The 21,108-nt window shown below is 48.2% G+C and overlaps 1 protein-coding gene across 4 annotated transcripts in view; it reads left to right on the top strand.

Moving 5' to 3' along the window:
* The window catches only part of LOC144500746 (alpha-2,8-sialyltransferase 8F-like), a 72,385-nt gene extending 55,187 nt beyond the window's left edge, over window positions 1–17,198 (top strand). For 2 of the 4 annotated variants that reach the window (XM_078224144.1, XM_078224142.1), the window contains 3 exons: window positions 3,500–3,612; window positions 6,995–7,087; window positions 9,993–17,198. In XM_078224144.1, the coding sequence (XP_078080270.1) occupies window positions 3,500–3,612; window positions 6,995–7,087; window positions 9,993–10,467 (681 nt within the window). In that variant the 3' untranslated portion in view covers window positions 10,468–17,198. The remainder of the gene's footprint in view (window positions 1–3,499; window positions 3,613–6,994; window positions 7,088–9,992) is intronic. The other 2 variants (XR_013499005.1, XR_013499006.1) reach the window with 2 other exon arrangements.
* Window positions 17,199–21,108: the final 3,910 nt, after the last annotated feature.

Below are 21,108 nucleotides of genomic sequence, written 5' to 3'. Positions count from 1 at the left end.
CCCACCACTCTCTGTGTGAAAAACCTCCCCCCCGCACATCTCCCTTAAACTTGCCCCCTCTCACCTTGAACCTGTGCCCCCTTGTTTTTGACACTTCCACCCTTGGAAAAAGCCTCTGACTATCCACCCTGTCTAAGTCTCTCATAATTTTGTAGACCTCTATCAGGTCTCCCCTCACCCTCCGTCTTTCCAGTGAAAACAATCCTAGTTTATTCAACCTCTCCTCATAACCAACCCCCTCGAGATCAGGCAACATCCTGGTGAACCATCTTTGCACTCTCTCCAAAGCTTCCACGTCCTCCTGGTAGTGTGGTGACCAGAACTGCACGCAATACTCCAAATGCGGCCTAACCAAGGTTTTACATAGCTGCAACATCATTTGCCAACTCCTGTACTCAATGCCCTGGCTGATGAAGGCAAGCATGCCATATGCCTTCTTAATCACCTTGGCCACCTGTGTTGCCACTTTTAGGGAACTGTGGACCTACATGCCAGATCCCTCTGTATGTTAATGTTCCGAAGGGTTCTGCCATTTACAGTATAATTCACACCTAAATTTGATCCTCCAAAATGCATCATTTCGCATTTGTCCGGATTAAACTCCATCTGCCATTTTTGTGTCCAAATCTCCAACCTATCTATATCCTGTTGTATCCTCTGTCAATCCCCGGCACTATCAGCAACTCCACCAAACTTTATGTTATCCGCAAACTTGCTTACTAGACTACCCACATTTTCCTCCAGATCATTTATATATACGATAAACAACAGAGGTCCCAGCACTGATCCCTGCGGATCACCACTCGCTACAGATCTCCATTCTGAAAAACATTCTTCCACCGCTACTGTCTGGAGGCCCACAAATCCCTCTAAATCTTTCCCAATCCATTTACTAATCCAAATGTCTTTTAAATGTTGTAATTGTGCCTCTACCACCTCCTCTGGCAGCTCCTTCCATATAGACACCATCCTTTGCATTAAGAGGTTGCCCCGCATGTCCCTTTTAAATCTTTCCCCTCTCAACTTAAACCTATGCCCTCTAGTTTTAGACTCCCCTTACCCTGGGGAAAAGACCTTGGCTATTCACCTTATCGATACCCCTCATGATTTTATAAATCTCTATAAGGTTAGCCCTCATTCTCCTACGTTCCAGGGAGAAAAGTCCCAGCCTCTCCTTATTATTCAAACCTTCCAGTCCCAGTAACGTCCTTTTGCACCCTTTCCAGTTTAATAATATTCTTCCTGTAGCGGGATGACCAGAATTGTACGCAGTACTCCAAATGTGGCCTTACCAATGTCTTGTACAGTTGTAACATAACGACCCAACTCCTGTACTCAATGCTCTGACCAATTCACGCCCTGTGCTCACTCACTCATAGAGTCATAGAGGTTTACAGCATGGAAACAGGCCCTTCGGCCCAACTTGTCCATGCCGCCCTTTTTTTTTATACCCCTAAACTAATCCCAATTGCCTGCATTTGGCCCATATCCCTCTCTACCCATCTTACCCATGTAACTGTCTAAATGCTTTTTAATTCTCGAGGAATTAAGGGCTATGGGGAGAGAGCGGGTAAATGCTTTTTAATTCTCGAGGAATTAAGGGCTATGGGGAGAGAGCGGGTAAATGGAGTTGAAATCAACCATGATTGAATGGTGGAGTGGACTCGATGGGCCGAATGGCCTTACTTCCGCTCCTATGTCTTATGGTCTTATGGTCTTAAAAGACAAAATTGTACCCGCCTCTACTACTACCTCTGGCAGCTTGTTCCAGACACTCACCACCCTCTGTGTGAAAAAATTGCCCCTCTGGACACTTTTGTATCTTTCCCCTCTCACCTTAAACCTATGCCCTCTAGTTTTAGACTCCCTACATTGGTCCAGCAATATTTGATTTTTTAAAATCCTGCTTGTTTTCAAATCCCTCCGTGTTCTTGCTCCTCCCTCTCTCTGCATCCTTCTCGGGCCTCTGGGATCTCTGCACACTGGCAACCCCTGGTCCATCCATGATTTTTATCACTTCACCATTGGTGGCCATGCTTCAGCTGCCTGGACCCTAATATCTGGAATTCCCTGGAAGGAAGTCCAAAATCTCTCCACTTCTTGTTATTTAAGGTGCTCTTCAAACCCCTCCTCTTTAACCAGGTTTTAGATCACCTGTTCTTACATTTAATTTGAATTGATTTATTATTGTCACAGGTATTGGTATACAGTGACAAGTATTGTTTCCTGCGCGCTATACAGACAAAACATATCATTCGTAGAGTACATAGGGAAGAAAGAAAGGAGAAGGTGCAGAATATAGTGTTGCAGTTACAGATCGGGTGTAGAGAAAGATCAGCTTCACATATGGTTAGTCCATTCAAAAGTCTGATGGCAGCAGAGAAGAAGTTTAAAGTTTATTTATTAGTGTCACAAGTAGGCTTGCATTAATACTACAATAGAACATAGAACATTACAGCGCAGTACAGGCCCTTTGGCCCTCGATGTTGCGCCAACCTGTGAAACCAATCTAAAGCCCACCTAACCTACACTATTCCAATATCATCCATATGTTTATCCAATGACCATTTAAATTCCCTTAATGTTGGCGAGTCCACTACTGTTGCAGGCAGAGCATTCCACACCCTTACTACTCTCTGAGTAAAGAACCTACCTCTGACATCTGTCCTATATCTATCACCCCTCAATTTAAAGCTATGTCCCCTCGTGCTAGCCATCACCATCCGAGGAAAAAGGCTCTCACTGTCCACCCTATCTAATCCTCTGATCATCTTGTATGCCTCTATTAAGTCACCTCTTAACCTTCTTCTCTCTAAATACCAGGAAACATCCTGGTAAATCTCCTCTGCACCCTTTCCAATGCTTCCACATCCTTCTTATAATGCGGCGACCAGAACTGTACGCAATACTCCAAGTGCGGCCGCACCAGAGTTTTGTACCATGGAGTTACTGTGAAAATCCCCGAGTCACCACACTCCGGCGCCTGTTCGGGTACACTGAGAGAGAATTTAGCACAGCCAATGCACCCTAACCAGCACGTCTTTTGAACTGTGGGAGGAAACTGGAGCAGCCCGAGGAAGCACACGCAGACACGGAGAGAACGTGCAGACTCCACAGACATTGACCCAAGCCGGGGCTCGATCCTGAGTCCCTGGCGCTGTCTTGAGTCGGTTGGTACGTGATCTCAGACTGTTGTATCTTTTTCCCGACGGAAGAAGGGGGAAGAGAGAATGTCCGGGGTGCGTGGGGTCCTTGATTATGCCGGCTGCTTTTCCCGAGACAGCGGGAGGTATAGACGGGATCAATGCGTGGGAGGCTGGTTTGCGTGATGGACTGAAATGCCCTTGCGTGGCTTGCTGTTAGATTTTGTTCGCGAATGCTCCTTTGAATCGTCTGGTGATGCATTTTAATGTTGAAAGTGCAGTCTAATTGTGGATTGTTGGAACAGGAATGGCCGAGTAACCTTCGCCTGCTCTGATGGCTTGTCCTTGCTTTGCAGGAATCATCCTTCAGCAGTCGGCGGTACAAGCGATGCGCTGTCATTGGCAACGGCGGGATTTTGGCCAATAGCAGCTGCGGGGCTGAAATCGATCAGGCTGATTTCGTTTTCCGGTAAGGTGTCACAGAAACAAACGAGGCATTCCGATTGGCTCTGCCGACTGAATGAGCCCATTCACCAGATTGTGTTCCGGGGGGGAGGGGGGGGGGGGGGGGGGATGGGAACAGGACCAACAATTAAAACTCAGAGCAACAAAACAAAGCGCAGAGCTTTGCTGTACTGGAATGTCAGTGTCTCACTGTGCAAACAAGGATTCTCTGTACTAAAATCAGAATAGATTCTGACACAAGATTTCAAAAGCCTGAAACTCTCGAGTGGTTTTATTTCTGTGCGACATTGTAAAGTGGGAAAGAGAGAGGGATTTGTATTTCACAACCTTAGGGTTACCCCAATTTGCTTTAGAACTAATGAAGTGTTTACCGAAGTGTGGGCGCTATTATAATGCAGGAAGTGCCACAGCTAGTTTGCAAACAGCGAGGCCCCACAAAACTGATCATTTGTTTTTTTTGCGGTGCTAATTGAGGGATAAATATTGATTGGGACATAGCGGACAGGGAGCCTCGGTTTAACATCTCATCCGAAAGATGATTCCACCAGCAACGCAGCACTCCCTCAGTGCTGCAGTGGGGCATCGGGAGGTGAGGTGAGAGTGATTGCCTTCGACATTAACATTTGACACGGTGTCGCATCAAGGAGGTGAATTTGAAGTGAAGGGAATCAGGGGGGAAGCTTTCCACTGGTTGGAGTCGTGCCCGGCACAAAGGAAGATGGTTGTGATATTTGGGGATCAGTCATCTCAATCCCGGGACATCATTGCAGGTGTCCCCCAGGGGAGTGTCCTAGGGCCCAACCATCTTCTGCTGTTTCATTGATGCCCCCCCCCCCCCTCCATCATAAGGTCAGCAGTAGGGATATTTGCAGTTGATTGTCCAATATTAAGGACCATTTGCAATACTGAAGCTGCCTGTGTCCCTCTGCAGCAGAACCATAACAATATTCAGGTTCGGCTGCTAAGTGGAAAGTAACATTTGTGCCACATCAGCACCAGGCAATGACTATCTCCGGCAGCAAGTAGTATCTCCCCTCGACATTGACCATCATTGAATCCCCCTACCATCAAAGTCCTAAGTGTCGTCATTGACTGAACCAGGTCAACCATATAAACAGTGGCTCCAAAAGCAGGTCAGTGGCTGACAGTTCTATGGTGAGTAACTCACTTCCTGATTCTCCAAAGTCTGCTCACCATCTTGATGGGACAAGTCAGGACTGTGATGGAATACTCTCCACTTGCCTAGATGAATGCAGCTCCAAGAACACTCAAGAAGCTTGACACCGTTCAAGACAAAACAACCCGCTTGAGTTTTTTGAGGAGGTGACAAAAATGATTGACGAGGGAAGGGCCGTGGATGTCGTCTACATGGATTTTAGTAAAGCATTTGACAAGGTCCCTCATGGCAGGCTGGTGCAAAAGGTTAAATCTCACGGGATCAAAGGTGAACTAGCTAGATGGGTACAGAACTGGCTTAGCCATAGAAGACAGAGGGTAGCAGTGGAGGGGTCTTTTTCTGATTGGAGGTCTGTGACTAGTGGTGTTCCGCAGGGCTCTGTACTGGGACCTCTGCTGTTTGTGATATATATAAATGATTTGGAGGAAGATGTAGCTGGTGTGATCAATAAGTTTGCAGACGACACGAAGATTGCTGGAGTTGCGGATAGTGATGAACATTGTCAGAGAATACAGCAGGATATAGATAGGCTGGAAAATTGGACGGAGAAATTGCAGATGGAATTTAATCCAGATAAATGCGAAGTGATGCATTTTGGTAGATCTAATGCAGCGGGGAGCTATACAATAAATGGCAGAACCATCAGGAGTATAGACACACAGAGGGATCTGGGTGTACAAATCCACAGATCCTTAAAGGTGGCAGCACAGGTGGAAAAGGTGGTGAAGAAGGCATATGGCATGCTTGCCTTTATTGGATGGGGCATAGAGTATAAAAGTTGGCATATGATGTTGCAGTTATATAGAACGTTGGTTAGGCCACATTTGGAATATTGCATCCAGTTCTGGTCACCACACTACCAGAAGGACGTGGAGGCTTTGGAGAGAGTGCAGAAAAGGTTTACCAGGATGTTGCCTGGTATGGAGGATATTAGCTATGAGGAGAGATTGAGTAAACTAGGGTTGTTCTCCCTGGAAAGACGGAGGTTGAGGGGCGACCTAAAAGAAGTTTATAAAATTATGAAGGGCATAGATAGATAGGGTGAACAGTTGGAAGCTTTTTCTCAGGTCAGAAATGACAAACACAAGGGGTCACAAGTTCAAGGTAAGGGGGGCAAGGTTCAATACAGATATGCGGGGGACGTATTTTACACAGAGGGTGGTGGGGGCCTGGAATGCACTACCAAGCAAGGTGGTTGAGGCGGACACGCTGGGATCGTTTAAGACTTATCTAGATAGCCACATGAACAGACTGGGAATAGAGGGATACAAACGGATGGTCTAGTTAGGAACACATGATCGGTGCAGGCTTGGAGGGCCGAAGGGCCTATTCCTGTGCTGTATAGTTCTTTGTTCTTTGATTGGCATCCCATCCACAAACAGTCAATCCCTTCACCACTGACACACAGTGGTAGCGGTGTGTACCATTTACAACTGCAGCAACTCATTAAGGCTCCTTCAACAGCACCTTCCAAACTTGGGGCGTCTACCACCTAGAATGACAAAGGAGGTTTTTGATTGCTCTGGGTATAAAAGTATGGAGTCTCACAACACCAGGTTAAAGTCCAACAGGTTTATTTGGAATCACGAGCTTTCGGAGCACTGCTCCTTCATCAGGTGAGTGGAGGTTAGTTCACAAAAACGGCATATGTTTGCGAACTAACCTCCACTCACCTGATGAAGGAGCAGTGCTCCAAAAGCTCGTGATTCCAAATAAACCTGTTGGACTTTAACCTGGTGTTGTGAGGCTTCTTACTGTGCCCACCCCAGTCCAACGCCGGCAGCTCCACATCATGGGTATAAAAAGGTATGGAGGCAAAGCAGGTAAATGGGGTTAAGCTGCAGCCCAGCCGCCATCTTACTGAATTACAGAGTGGATTTGGGAGGCTGAATTGCCAAATCCTGTTTCTATAATTATAATTACCAAGTACAGTTGGGAAATTGCAGAGGGCGCGGTCAGTGGAGATGTATTTTTGATGATGAGAGGTGGGGACATTACTGAACATCCAACAGCTCTGTCTCACCCTGCGTTACATTCACATTCTGTGATGGTCCGGGACTGAAAGACTCCCGTGATGCTAGTTGGCATTCACGGGACACTCACGGAGAGGTGAATATAACTTTACAGTTTGACGGAGTCACCGTGACCAGCTCCCAAATAGCAGCCATTCTGCGGAGTTCTTCAACTGAGTGTTCATGTTCTTTTCCAGGTGCAACCTCCCTCCTATAGATGGGGTGTTCAGCCAAGACGTGGGAACAAAAACTAATTTGGTCACAGCAAATCCAAGCATCATTGCGGAGAAGTGAGTGGGCACCTTCACCAGCTGCCTCTTGTCAGATACTGTCATTGTTTCTGTTGGGCCAAGGGGTAGTTGGTGGGTTGTGTAACTGGGACAAGGTAATACACTGATGACCTTTAGGGGAAGGATATCTGCCATCCTTACCCGGCCGTGCCTACATGTGATTCCAGACCCACAGCAATGTGGTTGACTCTTAACTGCCCCATGACCTAAAAGCCACTCTGTTCGAGAGCAATTTAGGTTGGGCAACAAATGCTGGCCTTGCCAGTGATGCCCACATTCCATGGGAAAATTAGGAAAAATAAATGTTTTGGCACACATTAGGATGTCGGGATTGCCACACCAAAAGAGATTCCGATTTAACCCGTGGAGTAAACATCAGGGATAAGCTCAGTGCTCCTTCATTATTCAAAATAAGGAGCAAATTTAAGGATGGGTCACTGTTTGTCCAGTGGCTAACTGACAAAGAGGGCCTTTGTGAGTAGTAGGAATCCATGAAAAAATCACAAGGCATCCTTTAATTGGTGATTGTGTGATTGAAACCAGAAACACAGTAAGAAGAGTTAGATCTACTCGAGTCACCTGGGTCTTTATTGGTGGTTGTTTATGTATAATATTCCATGGGATCATTCAGTTTCAGTATTTCAGGCTGGTAAAATAATAAGTAAATCCCATCAGTCAATAAGGGCGGCACGGTAGCACAGTGGTTAGCACTGCTGCTTCACAGCTCCAGGGATCTGGGTTCGAGTCCCAGCTTGGGTCACTGTCTGTGTGGAGTTTGCACATTCTCCTCGTGTCTGCGTGGGTTTCCTCCGGGTGCTTCGGTTTCCTCCCACAGTCCAAAGATGTGCGGGTTAGGTTAATTGGCCAAGCTAAAAATTGCCCCTTAGTGTCCTGAGATGCATAGGTTAGAGGGATTAGTTGGGTAAATATGTAGGGATATGGGAGTAAGGCCTGGGTGGGATTGTGGTCGGTGCAGACTCGATAGGCCGAATGGCCTCTTTTTGTACTGTAGGGTTTCTATGATATTCTATGATAATAAAGGTTTCAAAGCATTGTATAAGTAACTGGGCTTGCATCTGCATATGCATATGCACAGCGGTTAGCACTGCTGCCTCACAGCGCCAAGGACCCGGGTTCGATTCCCGGCTTGGGTCACTGTCTGTGCAGAGTCTGCACGTTCTCCCCATGTCTGCGTGGGTTTCCTCCGGGAGCTGCAGTTTCCTCCCACAGTCCAAAAAACGTGCTGGTTAGGTGCATTGTCCATGCTAAATTCTCCCTCCATGTACCCGAACAGGTGCTGGAGTGTGGCGACCAGGGGATTTTCACAGTTATTTCATTGAAGAATAAGTCAACTTGTGACACTAAAAATTCAATGTTAAACTTTATGTATAGGCCAGAATTCTCTGACCTCACTCGCGGATGGAATTTTCCGGTCCCGCCGCAGTGAATGGAGATTTGGCTGAATGCTAAATTCTCCGGTCTCGCTGTCAGTGGTGGTGGGACTTACGAGATCAGAAAATTCTGGCCATAGGGTGAAATTTGGCATAGAATCATAGAATCCCTACAGTGCAGAAGGAGGCCATTCGGCCTGTTGAGCCTATGACAACAATTCCATAAGACCATATGACATAGGAGAGTTAGGCCACTCGGCCCATCGAGCCTGCTCCGCCATTCAATCATGGCTGATATTTTTCTCATCCTCATTCTCCTGCCTTTTCCCCATAACCCCGATCCCCTTATTAATCAAGAACCTATCTATCTCTGTCTTAAAGACACTCAATGACCTGGCCTCCACAGCCTTCTGCTGCAAAGAGTTTCACAGATTCACCACTCTCTGGCTGAAGAAATTCCTCCACATCTCTGTTTTAAAGGATCGATCCTTTAGTCTGAGGCCGCTGGTTCTAGTTTTTCCTACTAGTGGAAACATCCTCTCCACGTCCACCCTATCCAGGCCTCGCAGTATCCTGTAAGTTTCAATAAGATCCCCCCTCATCCTTCTAAAGTCCAACAAGTACAGATCCAGAGTCCTCAACCATTCCTCATACCACGAATTCTTCATTCCAGGGATCATTCTTTTGAACTTCTTCTGGACCCTTTCCAAGGCCAGCACATCCTTCTTTAGATACGGGGCCCAAAATTGCTCACAATACTCCAAATGGGGTCGACCAGAGCCTCATACAGCCTCAGAAGTACATCCCTGCTCTTGTATTCTAGCCCTCTCGACATGAATGCTAACATTGCATTTGCCTTCCTAACTGCCGACTGAACCTGCAACGTTAACCTTAAGAGAATCTTGAACAAGGACTCCCAAGTCCCTTTGTGCTTCTGATTTCCATTTAGAAAATAGTCTATGTCTTCATTCCCCCTTCCAAAGTGCATAACCTCACACTTTTCCACCCAGGCCCTATCCCCGTAACCCTTGACCTTTACTTTGATCATCCCCTTGACACTGAGGAGCAATTTAGCATGGCCAATCCACCTAACCTGCACAGATGAAATTGAAATAAGAGAGAGTGAGAGAGCTTACTTATTATACTAGGATTGTGTTACAGGACCTTTCACACAGACAGAAGGACCTTGGCTCAATCTCTCCTCTGAAAGATGGTCCCTCTGACGTTGTTTGTAGAAGGGCCTACACAGCAGTCACAGTGCACAGACTAGGAATCACTTTCTTGGTTGTGTCTAATAGATTTGGATAGAGGCTTAGAAATAGTTAGCATTGCTATCACTTTGAGTGTGGAATGTGGTGTGTTGGATGCCAGGGTGTTGGAGGGGAGTGGAAGGGCGGGGTGGGGGGGGGGCTGCGGGCAGAGAGTGATGCTGGTGGAAAAGGAGAAGAAAGAGAAAGCTACCTATTGAATTGGTAAAGATGTTGTGAAGTAACAACGCGTGTTTTCTCCAACAGGTATTCAGAACTCCACGACCGGAGGAGACCATTTTTCACAAACTTGATTGTTTACAATGATGCTCTTCTCCTTCTACCTGCTTTCTCCTACACTACGAACACGGGACGCAGCTTCAGGGCTCTTTATACCTTGCAGGACTTTCAGGCCAAGCAGAAAGTTGTCTTTTTCAATCCCATGTACTTAAAGCACTTGACCGAGTTTTGGGGCGCGAGGGGCATCCAGGTGAAACGCCTCTCCACCGGCCTCATCATTGTGAGTCTTGCACTGGAACTTTGTGAAGAGGTGTGGATTTATGGGTTCTGGCCCTTTGCAAAGAATATTGAAGGCAAGGTCATGTCACATCACTACTTTGACAATCAGCTGCCCAAGCCATCCGTCCACTCCATGCCAACGGAATTCCATCATCTTCTAAAAATGCACAGTAAAGGAATCCTCAAACTTAAGATGACTGAGTGCCAGAAGAATCCGAAGTAAATAGGAAACACGCACATTTGAGTCAAAATATCTTTAGACTGCTGTTAATGGCTGGGTAAAATGAGCAATGAAGAGCTCGAATTCTAATCAGTAGGGTTTTCAGGTTCTTGGCTTGTCCGTCACTTGAATTCACTTGTCTCAGTTGGTTGAGTCTGGCTGGTTGGCTGCGTTTGGAAACACGTGGACATTTAATTTATGTATAGGACTGTAGCCAGAGGTAATCACATGACCATTGACAACTAACCAATCAGAAAAGTAGGATCTTCAACAAAAGCATTGGAAATGGGGCTGGTCCAATAAATAGCTCAGGGTCGGAGGGTAATCCTGAAGTACGATAACCAAAGAAGCAGCTGAGTTACCAAACCTATCTTGCCCCTGCCCCAAACCTCATCATTTTCCTTTTTACCCATTCAGTTCCTCATTCCTAATGCTTTTCCGCTTGATCCTTCTTCAGGCTGGAAGTCCGATCAGTTTTATCCATAACTTTAAACTCCAGGTTAACTAAGTGGCTGGGTAGGTAAAAATGAGCTTGCTGCATTTAACTTGATCCTTGCCATTCTCTGTGAGTGGCTGAGAATTCATGGACAAGGCGAATCGGGAAATTACTGAACCTGAGTGGCACAGTGGTTAGCATTGCTGCCTCACAGCCCAGAGACCTGGGTTCGATTCCCGGCTTGGGTCACTGTCTGTGCAGAGTCTGCATGTTCCCCCCATGTCTGCGTGGGTTTCCTCCGTGTGCTCCGGTTTCCTCCCAGTCTGCAAGACGTGCTGGTTAGGGTGCATTGGCCGTGCTAAATTCTCCCTCAGTGTACCCGAACAGGCACCGGAGTGTGGTGACGAGGGGATTTTCACAGTAACTTCATTGCAGTGTTAAAGTAAGCTGACTTGTGACTAATAAACTTACTTACGTTGGGACTCTGATTTGGTTTTAGCCGGGGCTCTGAGTAGGATGTTAGGCCTGTGTTGCTGATCTGGAGATATAGGGGTACAACTTCCCTTTATGGAGGGCCAGAAACGCTCCTTGCAACATATGTCCACGGCCTCCCTATCCATCCCAGATGCACCAATTCCCTCCAGCCATCCCGCCACTTTCTGGGAGTGAGGATCATACAATCTGTTGTTGTCGGCAGCCCCTCTGTACCTTCCACCCGGCTGGAAGAGTGGCATTGAAATGAGACACTTTGGTTAAAATCACAATGGCCCCTTGCTTTGGCCGGCCTGAGGAGGGAGAGAAATGCATCAGAGTGGCTTCTCGCTGGAATCCCCATTCCTGGCTCGCAATGCCAACGCCTAGCATGCAACTGGATAAAGTGCCACATCTGTTTTAAAGTTTATTTATTAGTGTCACAAGTTGGCTTACATTAACACTGCAATCCCCTAGTCCCCACACTTCGGCGCCGGTTCGGGTACACTGGGGGAGAATTTAGCACGGCCAATGCACCTAACCTGCACATCTTTGGACTGTGGGAGAAAACCAGAGCACCCGGAGGAAACCCACGCAGACACGGAGAGAACGTGCAGACTCCACGCAGACAGCGACCCGAGGCCGGGAATCGAACCCGGGTCGCTGGCGCTGTGGGGCAGCAATGCTAACCACTGTGCCACCGTGCCATCCACGTTAATCTGCCACGTTAATGTGCTGCCAGAGTTACCAAGAGATGTCCCACTTTCAATCCATACATTGTGTTGGGAAAACTGATTTGAGTCAGAGCTAATGAGTTCTCACCTTACCACAGAATCCCTGCAGTGCAAAAGGAGGCCATTCGGCCCATTCAGTCTACATTGAAAAAGCATCTTACCCAGGCACCTCACCCCTTCTCCCGAAAGGAACATCACATGATGGCACGGTGGCACTGCTGCCTCACAGCGGCAGGGACCCGCGTTCAATTCCAGCCCTGAGTCACGGTCTGTGCGGACTTTCCACATTCTCCCCGTATCTGCGTGGGTTTCCTCTGGGTGCTCCGATTTCCTCCCACAATCCAAAGATGTGCGGGATTAGGTTGATTTGCCATGCTAAATTGCCCCATAGTGTCGGGGGGGGTTAGCAGGGTACATTCGTGGGGTTACGGTGACAGGAACTGGGTGGAATTGTTATCGGTGCAGACTCAAACGGGCCTCCTCCTGCACTGCACTCTATTATTAAAGATTCACCCTTTAACATTTTCAGTAGTATAAACAGAAAGAATATATTGGCCTTGGTAAGATGCAATGCAGATTCACTGGACTAATAACTGAGTTGGAGGGATTAAATTATAAGTGCATGCAAACCTTGTGTTTAGAAGGTCAAGTGATGATCTAGTTGAGGTGTTTAAAATGATTAAACCTTGTAGTTTTTTAAAAAGGTATTTGTTCATAGGTTGTGGACATCCCTGGCTGGGCCAGCATTTATTGCCCATCCCTAATTGCCCTTGAGAAGGTGGTGGGGAGCTTCCATCTTGAACCGCTGCAGTCCACGTGGCGTAGGGACACCCACAGTGCTGTTAGTGAGAGAGCTCCAGGATTCGGACCCAGTGATAGAGAGAAAGTATTTCCTCTGGTGAAGGAGTCCAGAGCAAGGGGGGTAACCTTAAAATTCAATCTATACCATCAATCTGATAATATCAGATGGTAATAGAAACCTGGAACTGCCCCCCTCCCCCCTCCCCCCACCCCCACCCGGCAAATGGTTGAGACTGAAACGTCATTGGAAAATGTCAAAGCTAAATTTAATACGTTTTTATTCGGCAAGGCTATTTAGAGATGGGTTACTAAGGCGGGCAAGTGGGATTAAGATAGAGATAATGATCTAATTGAAAAGCAAGGAATAGGCTCAAGGGCTGAATCCTGTTGCTATGTTTCCTACACTACCGTTACTGCACAGATTTATTTTCCTGGATAGTGCAGTTCCACCTGAATAGAGAATTCAATGTTTGGCCGGTGTTCCTTAGAATCCCTACAGTGCAGAAGGAGGCCATTCAGCCCATCGAGTCTGCACCGACCACAATCCCACCCTATCCCCATAACCCCATGCATTTAACCTAGCTAGTCCCCCGGACACTTAAGGGGCAATTTTAGCAAGGCCAATCCACCTAACCCGCACGTCTTTGGGGTGTGGGAGGAAACAGGAGCACCCAGAGGAAACCCATGTAGACATGAGGAGAACGTGCAAACTCCACGCAGCGACTAACCCAAGCCGGGAATCGAACCCGGGACCCTGTGAGGCAGCAGTGCTAACCACTGTGCCACTGTGTTATTCAGCAAGAGCTGACAAATTAATTTTATCACCAGTTATACCTTTCTCTCTTGCTTTGTTCATGACGTTTAATGGAATTCTAAACCACCCCCCCCCCGCCCCACCACCCCTCACCGTAACCTGCGAGAGTGTTTAGGCAGCTCCTAACTAAGATTCTGTTGGAAGTTAAAATCCTTCGCACCCAAGTATTTCCAGCCTTTGGGAGTGCTGACCCTTCTCCATTTACAGAATGATAATCTGCTGCTGACTTCACCCTGACATTTCGATAGCCCTCATATCCAGATGTCACGAGAATAGCTTTGGATCACAAATGTGTGCTTGGTATCCAGAGAGCTTCAGTCTGACGCTGAGAGCAGACTTAGTTAGACTTCCAACTGTATTTTATGTTTGTGCAGTTTGAACGCGGCAAAGTTTAAGACTCTTTAAAGTCAGACTAATTCCAATCAGCAGCAAAACATTCCTTTCAAGAGACTTTGGGAAAAATATGACGAGTAAATACAGCCCCTAAAATTGGCCTCTTTCAACTGTGTACTATTTACTCATGTGTGTACTTGTCTGCATCTGCGTGTGTTTGTCGGTATGTGTGTACTCATCTGAGTGTGTTTCTTGATATGTGTGCACGCATCTGTGTGTTTGTACAAAGAACAAAGAAAATTACAGCACAGGAACAGGCCCTTCGGCCCTCCAAGCCTGCACTGACCATGCTGCCCGACTGAACTAAAACCCCCTACTCTTCAGGGACCATATCGCTCTATTCCCATCCTATTCATGTGTTTGTCCAGACGCCCCTTAAAACTCACTATCATATCTGCTTCCACTACCTCCCCCGGCAGTGAGGTCCAGGCACCCACCACCCTGTATAAAAAATCTGCCTCGTACATCTCCTTTGAACCTTGCCCCTCGCACCTTAAACCTGTGTCCCCTTGTAATTGACTCTTCCACCCTGGGAAAAAGTTTCTGACTATCCACTCTGTCCATGCCCCATATAATCTTGTAGACTTCTATCAGGTCGCCCCTCAACCTCTGTCGTTCCAGTGAGAACAAACCAAGTTTCTCTGACCTCTCCTCATAGCTAATGCCCTCCATTCCAGGCAACATCCTGGTAAATCTTTTCTATACCCTCTCCAAAGCCTCCACATTCTTCTGGTAGTGTGGCGACCAGGTATGTAGATATGTATGTATGCATCTGTGTGTTTGTAGGCATGTGTTTATGCATCTGTGTGTTTGTGGTATGTGTTTATGGACCTGCATGTGTTTCTAGCTGTGTGTGTACGCATCTGCGTTTGTTTATAGCTATGTGTGTATGCATCTGCATGTGTGTACGTGTCTATGCATTTGTAGGTGTGTGTGTGTACACATCTGCATGTGTTTGTAGGTGTGCGTTTGCATCTGTTAGTGTTTGTAGATATGTGTGTATGTATCTGTGTGTGTAGGTATGTATGTATATGTCTGCGTGTGTTTGTAAGTACATGTGTATGTGTCTGCATGTGTTCATAGGTACGTGTGTATGTGTCTGCGTGTGTTCATAGGTACGTGTGTGTGTGTCTGCGTGTATTCGTAGGTACGTGTGTATGTGTATGTGTGTTCGTAGGTACATGTGTATGTGTCTGCGTGTGTTCGTAGGTACGTGTGTGTGTGTCTGCGTGTATTCATAGGTACGTGTGTGTGTGTCTGCATGTATTCGTAGGTACGTGTGTATGTGTGTGTCTGCGTGTATTCGTAGGTACGTGTGTATGTGTATGTGTGTTTGTAGGTACATGTGTATGTGTCTGTGTGTGTTCGTAGGTACGTGTGTGTGTGTCTGCGTGTGTAGGTATGTGCGCACATATCTGTGTGTGATTGTAGGTACGTGTGTTTGTGTCTGCATGTGATTGTAGGTATGTGCGTACGTGTCTGCATGTGTAGGTACGTATGTATCTGCATGTGTATGTAGGTATGCATGTATGTGTCTGCGTGTGTTTGTAGCTGTGTTTTTATATATGTACGTGTCTATGTGCATGCTTGTCTGAGGCTGTAGATGTGGGAGCTATTTTTGGAAAATGAGTGGGTGGAAAGTTAAAATTAGCCAAGTTATTTACTTGCCTGAGAACTGTAGAGTGTAAACAGGAGTGTATTTTAACCTGCAGGCAACAGGGTCCTTTTACATGTACATGTTGGGTCCAGTTGATGTCAATTTAAGTGAACAGCCCAAGTAGGAAGCAGCTGTGTGTTTCTGCCAGGCAAACGCAACGAGGAAGCAGCTTTGCGCCACGTTATAGGTTAATATTCATTTGGGTCTATGGCTTATGTAGGAGGGAGCAGGATTCTTACCCCAAAAGCCCACAAAGCAAAGTTTGGACCTCTCTCTCACAATCCTCTGATTGTAGGACATCCGTGGCCGTGAGAATACCTGGCAGCCATCTTGCCCACTGTTGGCCATAAGCCTCTGGGCCACATAGGATCCACTGGGTGGCACGGTGGCTCGCACTGCTGCCTCACAGCGCCAGGGACCCAGGTTCGATTCCCAGCTTGGGTCACTGTCTGTGTGGAGTCTGCATATTCTCCCCGTGCCTGCGTGGGTTTCCTCCGGGTGCTCCAGTTTCCTCCCACAGCCCAAAGATATGCTGGTTAGGTGGACTGGCCGTGCTAAAATTGCCCCTTAGTGTCTGGGGGGACTAGCTAGGGTAAATGCTTGGGGTTGTGGGGATCAGGCCTGGGTGGGAATGTGCAGACTCGATGGGCCGAATGGCCTCCTTCTGCACTGTAGGATTCTGTGATACTGATGCTGCCCGGCTGTGTCTGGTGGGGGGCAGCCTGTGGCCTAACCATTATATGGTCTGGTCTGATTCTGCGCTAGAAAACCACTGGACTGGACATCAGCTCCGCGAATGTAATTTCAATTTGATCAGTGAAGCTTCCTTTAAACTTTTAGTTTGTGTCACACTTCATGAATGGTGCCATATCAAGACGGGGGCACTTAATCGATTATAACCCGAGTCAATCATTAATACGAAAGATTTCAAAAACTGCTGGCCTCTAAAACCGAGCTTTATGCGCGCGTGTCTGTTTTCACTTCACATTCATTTTGCAAGAACGTCCGCTGCCAAGGCCAGCATTCGTTGCTCATCTCAGCTTCGAGAGGGCAGCGGTGGGTCTGCATCTTGAGCTGCTGCAGACCGTGTGGTGAACGGGTTCCCACAACACTGTGAGGTAGGCTCTTCCAGGATTTTGACCCAGACGCACTGAAGTGTGCACATGCTATGTAGCTGTGTGCGCACGTGAGCCTATATAAAATGAAATGTGTATATCTGGTATATATGTACATATGTTTACTCATCTGTGTATCCATATGTATGTAAATGCATCCACACCTCCTGTAAATACTGGGGAAAAAAATGTACCACTGCACTAATATGTAAATAGTGTACTGTACAATTTTTAAAACAAATATTTTGTAAAAAGAAAATCCTCTAATCTTGCGGAAGAGATTGATTATCACAAGTAAATTTATACAACAGCAGCAACTATGTGTTTTGTTTTGTCTGTTTGCTCTTCCTTCACACCAGGGATGGCCCTGGGGGAACGAGAAACGTAAGGGCTGGATTTTCCATACTGAAAACCGTAAAACCCCGCCCGAGGTCAACGGACGTTCCTACAGTCCGCCCCTCGCCCGCTCCGATTCCCGTGGCGGGCGGGGTGGTAAAATTCCAGCCATAGAAACTAGAAGCAGGAGGAGGCCATTCGGCCCTTCGAGCCTGCTCCGCCACTCATTTTGATCATCAAATTCATGATTCTGATTCTGCCTCCTCCCCCTCCGCCGCATATCACTCGATCTCTGTGGTAAACCACTGTTAGCTTGTTGCCTGTGTGTGTGTGTGTGTGACATGCCTGGACACGGCCCTGCCGGCCCTGCCCGGGACTCCTCCCCCCCCTGGTCCAGGTATAAAGGCGACTGCTCACCACCCCCCTGCCTCAGTCTCTGGACCAGTTCATCGGCATGGGTGTGCTCCAAGTCTTTTGCTAATAAAAGCCTATTTGTTCTTGCATACAAACTAGTCTTTGCTTGATTGATGGTGCATCAATTTTATTAGCAAAAGTTTTGGGATGGATCAGATACTGAAACCCGACAAACTCGAATTGGACCCTCAAGCTGTAGGAGCCTCGAACACGATCACGATGCGCTGTTTCGAAACCTTCCTCACCACCTCCTCCTCCATCGTCCGGACCGAAACCGACAAGCTACACGTGCTCCACGCCCGGGTAAGCGATCAAGTATTCTCGATGATTAGAGACGCTGAAACTTACAAGGATGCGATCGAACTTTTAAAAGGCCAGTACAACAAACAGTCTAATGAAATCTACGCCAGACATCTTCTGGCTACTCACAGCGAACAGCCAGGAGAATCGGGCGATGAATTCCTGCGTGCGTTGCGAGCACTTGGCAGGGCCTGCAACTGTAAGACCATAACAGCCGCCCAAAACACTGAGGACTTAATCAGAGATGCCTATGTCATGGGTATCAGGTCAAACTATATCCGACAACGACTGCTGGAACAGGGTGGGCTGGACCTACAAAAGACTGTAGCGCTTGCCGACTCATTAGAGTCGCTACGCCCTTTCAATACTGCCAGTGAAGCAAACGATCTCCATGGCTTCAAAGTCCCACTCGCTGGATGTCCTTGGGTACTGCGTGGCGACCCTGACTGTACGGGACACAGTGTACAAAAATTTCAGGCTCCTCGTGCTGCCACAACTCTGCGCTGCCGTACTCCTGGGGCTAGATTTCCTGTGTCACCTTCAGAGCGTCACCATGGAGTATAACGGGCCTTTTCCCCCGCTCTCCGTTTGCAATCAGCAGTTCTTAGATCGCCCACCGCGCACCACCTGCAGCCTCTCGACCCTTAAAGTCACCCCTCCCTCACTGTTTGAAAATCTCACCCCCGACTGCAAGCCCATCGCCACCAAGAGCAGACGGTACAGTGCTGGAGACAGAGCTTTTATCAAGTCCGAAGTGCAATGGCTCCTAGGGGAGGGGATCATCGAGGCCAGTACCAGCCCCTGGAGAGCCCAAGTAGTAGTTGTTAAGACTGGGGAGAAATATCGCATGGTCATTGACTACAGTCAGACCATTAACCGCTGCACGCAGCTGGACGCGTACCCCCTTCCCCGCATACCTGACATGGTTAATCAGATTGCGCAATATCGGGTGTTCTCCACCATCGACTTAAAATCTGCATACCACCAGCTCCCTATCCGCCCGGAAGACCACCAGTATACTGCCTTCGAGGCGGATGGCTGCCTCTATCACTTCCTTAGGGTCCCCTTCGGCATCACCAAAGGGGTCTCGGTTTTCCAGCGTGAGATGGACCAAATGGTAGACCAGAACGGGCTGTGGGCCACCTTCCCGTACCTGGATAACGTTACCATCTGCGGCCATGATCAGCAGGACCACGACGCCAACCTTCACAAATTCCTCCACACCGCCACACTCCTAAATCTGACCTATAATAAGGAGAAGTACGTATTCCGCACACACCGCCTCGCCATCCTTGGTTGTGTTGTGGAAAACGGGGTAATCGGTCCCGATCCCGACCGCATGCGTCTCCTCCTGGAACTCCCCCTCCCCACCAGCCTCAAAGCACTGAGGAGATGCCTGGGCTTCTTCTCGTATTACGCCCAGTGGGTCCCCAATTATGTGGATAAAGCCCGTCCGCTCATCAAATCCACTTCTTTTCCCCTGATGGCAGAGGCCCGCCTGGCCTTCGACCGCATCAAAGCAGACATCGCGAAGGCCACGATGCACGCTGTAGACGAATCCATCCCGTTCCAGGTGGAGAGCGATGAGTCTGACTTCGCCCTAGCCGCCACCCTTAATCAGGTGGGCAAACCCGTGGCCTTCTTCCCACGAACCCTCCAAGGCCCTGAAATTCGACACTCCTCTGTCGAAAAGGAGGCCCAAGCCATAGTGGAAGCTGTACGGCACTGGCACCACTACTTAGCTGGTAAACGATTCACCCTACTCATGGACCAATGGTCAGTTGCATTCATGTTTAATAACACGCAGCGTGGCAAGATCAAAAACAATAAAATATTGAGGTGGAGAATCGAACTCTCCACCTACAATTACGACATCTTATACCGGCCCGGGAAGCTCAATGAGCCCCCAGACGCCCTGTCCCGGGGAATATGTGCCATTACACAAATAGACCAATTGCAGACTCTCCACAACGACCTCTGCCACCCGGGGGTCACCAGGTTTTTTCACTTCATTAAAGCCTGTAACCTGCCCTCCTCCATTGAGGAAGTCAGGTCTATAACCAGACACTGCCAGGTCTGCGCAGAGTGCAAGCCGCACTTCTATCGGCCAGACACAGCACACCTCATAAAAGCCACCCGCCCTTTCAAACGCCGAAGCGTCGACTTCAAAGGCTCCCTCCCCTCTTCTGACCGCAATATATACTTCCTCAACGTCATTGACGAATATTCACGTTTCACCTTCGCTATTCCCTGCCCGGATATGACGTCGACAACAGTCGTCAGGGCCCTGCACAGCCTCTTCACCCTGTTCGGTTTCCCTAGCTATATCCATAGCGACCGGGGATCCTCCTTTATGACTGATGAGCTGCGACAGTACCTGCTCTCCAAAGGCATAGCCTCGAGTAGGACCACCAGCTACAACCCCAGGGGGAACGGACAAGTAGAGAGGGAGAACGCGACAGTCTAGAAGGCCGTTTTACTAGCTCTGAGATCTAAAGGTCTTCCAGTCACCCGCTGGCAAGAGGTCCTCCTTGATGCACTACACTCGATTAGATCACTCCTTAGCACAGCTACCAATGCTACCCCTCATGAAAGAATGTTTGTTTTCCCCAGGAAGTCCTCCTCGGGGACCTCACTACCGTCGTGGCGGATGTCCCCAGGCCCTGTCCTGCTCCGGAAGCACGTGAGGACCCATAAGTTGGACCCCCTGGTCGAAAGGGTCCAACTCCTCCACGCCAACCCCCAATACGCCTATGGGCGGGAGGACACGGTCTCTATTCGAGATCTGGCACCCGCAGGTGCCCCAGGGACCACTACGACCCACAACCCCACAGCCCCAACCCCCAACGTTGTCCATACAGCACCAAGGCCACAGCACGCTCCTCTAGCCCCAGTATACAGCACTCCTGAGCCCCAGGAGCCGCCGCCACGCGCCCGACAATCTGAAGGGACTACAGACGACTCGAGCGACTACGACCTGGCGCCTGATCCAACACCGCGGCCACCTGAACCGACACCACAACCAGCACTACGGTGGTCGCAACGGCAGATCAAGCCCCCAGAGAGACTAAATTTGTAATTCTGTGAATATCGTTCCACCCACCTCACCCCCGCCGGACTCTATTTTAAAAACAGGGGGTGAATGTGGTAAACCACTGTTAGCTTATTGTCTG

The sequence above is a fragment of the Mustelus asterias genome, chromosome 11 (genome assembly GCF_964213995.1).
Source record: "Mustelus asterias chromosome 11, sMusAst1.hap1.1, whole genome shotgun sequence".
NCBI lineage: Eukaryota > Metazoa > Chordata > Chondrichthyes > Carcharhiniformes > Triakidae > Mustelus > Mustelus asterias.
The sequence above is the reverse complement of the archived record's forward strand: the minus strand, read 5'-3'. Positions and strand labels throughout refer to the sequence as shown.